This window comes from Eubalaena glacialis, chromosome 10 (genome assembly GCF_028564815.1).
Source record: "Eubalaena glacialis isolate mEubGla1 chromosome 10, mEubGla1.1.hap2.+ XY, whole genome shotgun sequence".
Taxonomy (NCBI): domain Eukaryota; kingdom Metazoa; phylum Chordata; class Mammalia; order Artiodactyla; family Balaenidae; genus Eubalaena; species Eubalaena glacialis.
Genome location: NC_083725.1, coordinates 36,700,484 through 36,702,360, shown reverse-complemented (window position 1 = coordinate 36,702,360; position 1,877 = coordinate 36,700,484). Strand labels below are relative to the sequence as shown.

General features: G+C 52.9%; 1 protein-coding gene across 1 annotated transcript; it reads right to left on the bottom strand.

Moving 5' to 3' along the window:
* Positions 1–536: 536 nt before the first annotated feature.
* Positions 537–1,151, bottom strand: LOC133099829 (centrosomal protein of 78 kDa-like). The gene has a single exon (XM_061203693.1). The coding sequence runs from the start codon at positions 1,149–1,151 to the stop codon at positions 537–539; it is 615 nt and encodes a 204-aa protein (XP_061059676.1).
* Between the last annotated feature and the right edge of the window lie 726 nt (positions 1,152–1,877).

The window sequence follows — 1,877 nt, the reverse complement described above, 5'->3', positions numbered from 1 at the left end:
TCTGCTGCTTCTGCCCTTCTGGGCAGTCCTGCAGCCTGTGCCCCCACCCCTCAGTCTGTACCCCCAGCCACCCCTAGACAGAGATGGGGAGCAAATCTGGGGGCACCCATCTGCTCCAGCCCCTCTGGGTGCAGAGGAGGAGTGGGATGTCCCTCCGCCACAGGCACACACAGGCCTCCTTGGGAGCCAGAGCTGGAGGGGGACACCTGTGCCAGGTGACGTTGGTGGAACCAGGCTGACAGCACACAGAGGCTGGTGTGGTGCCCACGCAGGACCTGATTCACGTTGCTCTGCTTTAGTAGGGTCTTCATTCTGAGAAGTTACAGAGACCCCCGAATGCCCTCCTCGCAGGAACTTGACCATGTGCCCAGCCTGCCGACCCCTCCCCACAGCCAGGGGGGAGTGAGAGACCACACAGGGTGCCACGCCCCGAGGACGTGCGCGACCTGAGTCGACGACATGGAGGAGTCGCAAGATGTCCTGCCAGCTGTTTCGGGGCTTAGAGGAGCTGATTCGAGAGTTCACATGCAGAGTAACTAAGCAAGAACAGCTCTAAGCCACAAATCCTCACTGAGAGACTCTGCAAAAGCACTTGCACCCAAGTCACCAATGAGCGTGTTGCAGTTCAGAGTGATGCGTCTCAAACCAGCCATACAGTCAAGATCAGGTCTCGTGTAACGAAGACTCTCAGCCCAGGTTTCTTCATGCCTTCTGATAGTCTGATACTTTAAGATCTTAGCCATGTGATCTGCTCCCTGCCCTGTCAAATTACACCCCGTGAAGTTTACTGTCTTAAGAGTGATAGAGTTCTTTATACCTTGACAAATAATTTCTAAACCTCCATCTCCAATTGGACAATTCGCAAGACACAGTTGCACCAAAGTGGCCGATTTATTCAATCCCTTTGTTAACATAGTTAAGTCTCTTTCTCTCAGAACTAGCCCATTTAGCTCCAGGTTCCTTAGCGCACCCGACGCACTTACATAGCATTTAAGAGCTTTACACAACTGGAAGGTCACATCTTTATTTCTTATCGCAGGAACACAACTGCTGTAAACTTTATTTCTGTCAGAACCCATCTCGCCAAGCCTTGGCTGGAAGAAACTCTGGATACAGATGAGGGGCAGAGGGTGCTCAGGAGCGGCGCCCATTTCACCCCGCGGAGGTGGTCAGCGTTGAAGTCCAGCAGGCCCTCCCGCAGGGAGGCGCGCATGGTGGGCAGAGGCACCGAATCCTGCAATGCGCACAGGTCCTCACAGCGCCAGAAGAAGTCGGCCGCGCTGTCGCGGCGCAGCTTCACCGAGTGATCATGGCCCGAACGCGGCCTCGGGGATGCTGGCTGGGATACGATGCCCACACCCGCCTGGGGGCCCCGGCTGGCCTCCCGGCCCCTCGGACGCCCACCGCCCCGTGGCTGTGGCCCCGCAGCGTGCTCAGGAATGGCGTCGCAGCCAGAAGATGCAGGGCCACGGGACTCAGCTAGGCTGACCCCTCGATGCCGCTCTCCCGCGCGGCCTGCCACGCGGCCCTCCGCCCGCAGCGTGGGCCGTTGGCGCCGACCTCTTGAATTGATTTTTGTATGTGATGTGAGATATGGATTGAGGTTAACTTTTTTATATACATCTTCCAGCATTAGTTGTGAAAAAGATTATTCTTTCTGCATTAATTTGCATGTAAACTTATATGAAAATCAACTGTTCATATATGAGTGCATCTATTTCTAGGCTTTTTATTATTTCCCATTTATGTATGTATCTTTCCTTTTGCCAACTCTGTCTTGATTATCCTAGCTTTATCTCAAGGCTTGAAATCAATAGTGTAAATTCCTCAACTTTGTTTTTTTTCTAAATTTATTTGGATATTCTAGATTTTTTTAA

What these genes read in the sequence shown, in the direction of transcription:
- LOC133099829 (XM_061203693.1), bottom strand. Translation starts at nt 1,151, where the DNA reads ATGGGCGCCGCTCCTGAGCACCCTCTGCCCCTCATCTGTATCCAGAGT.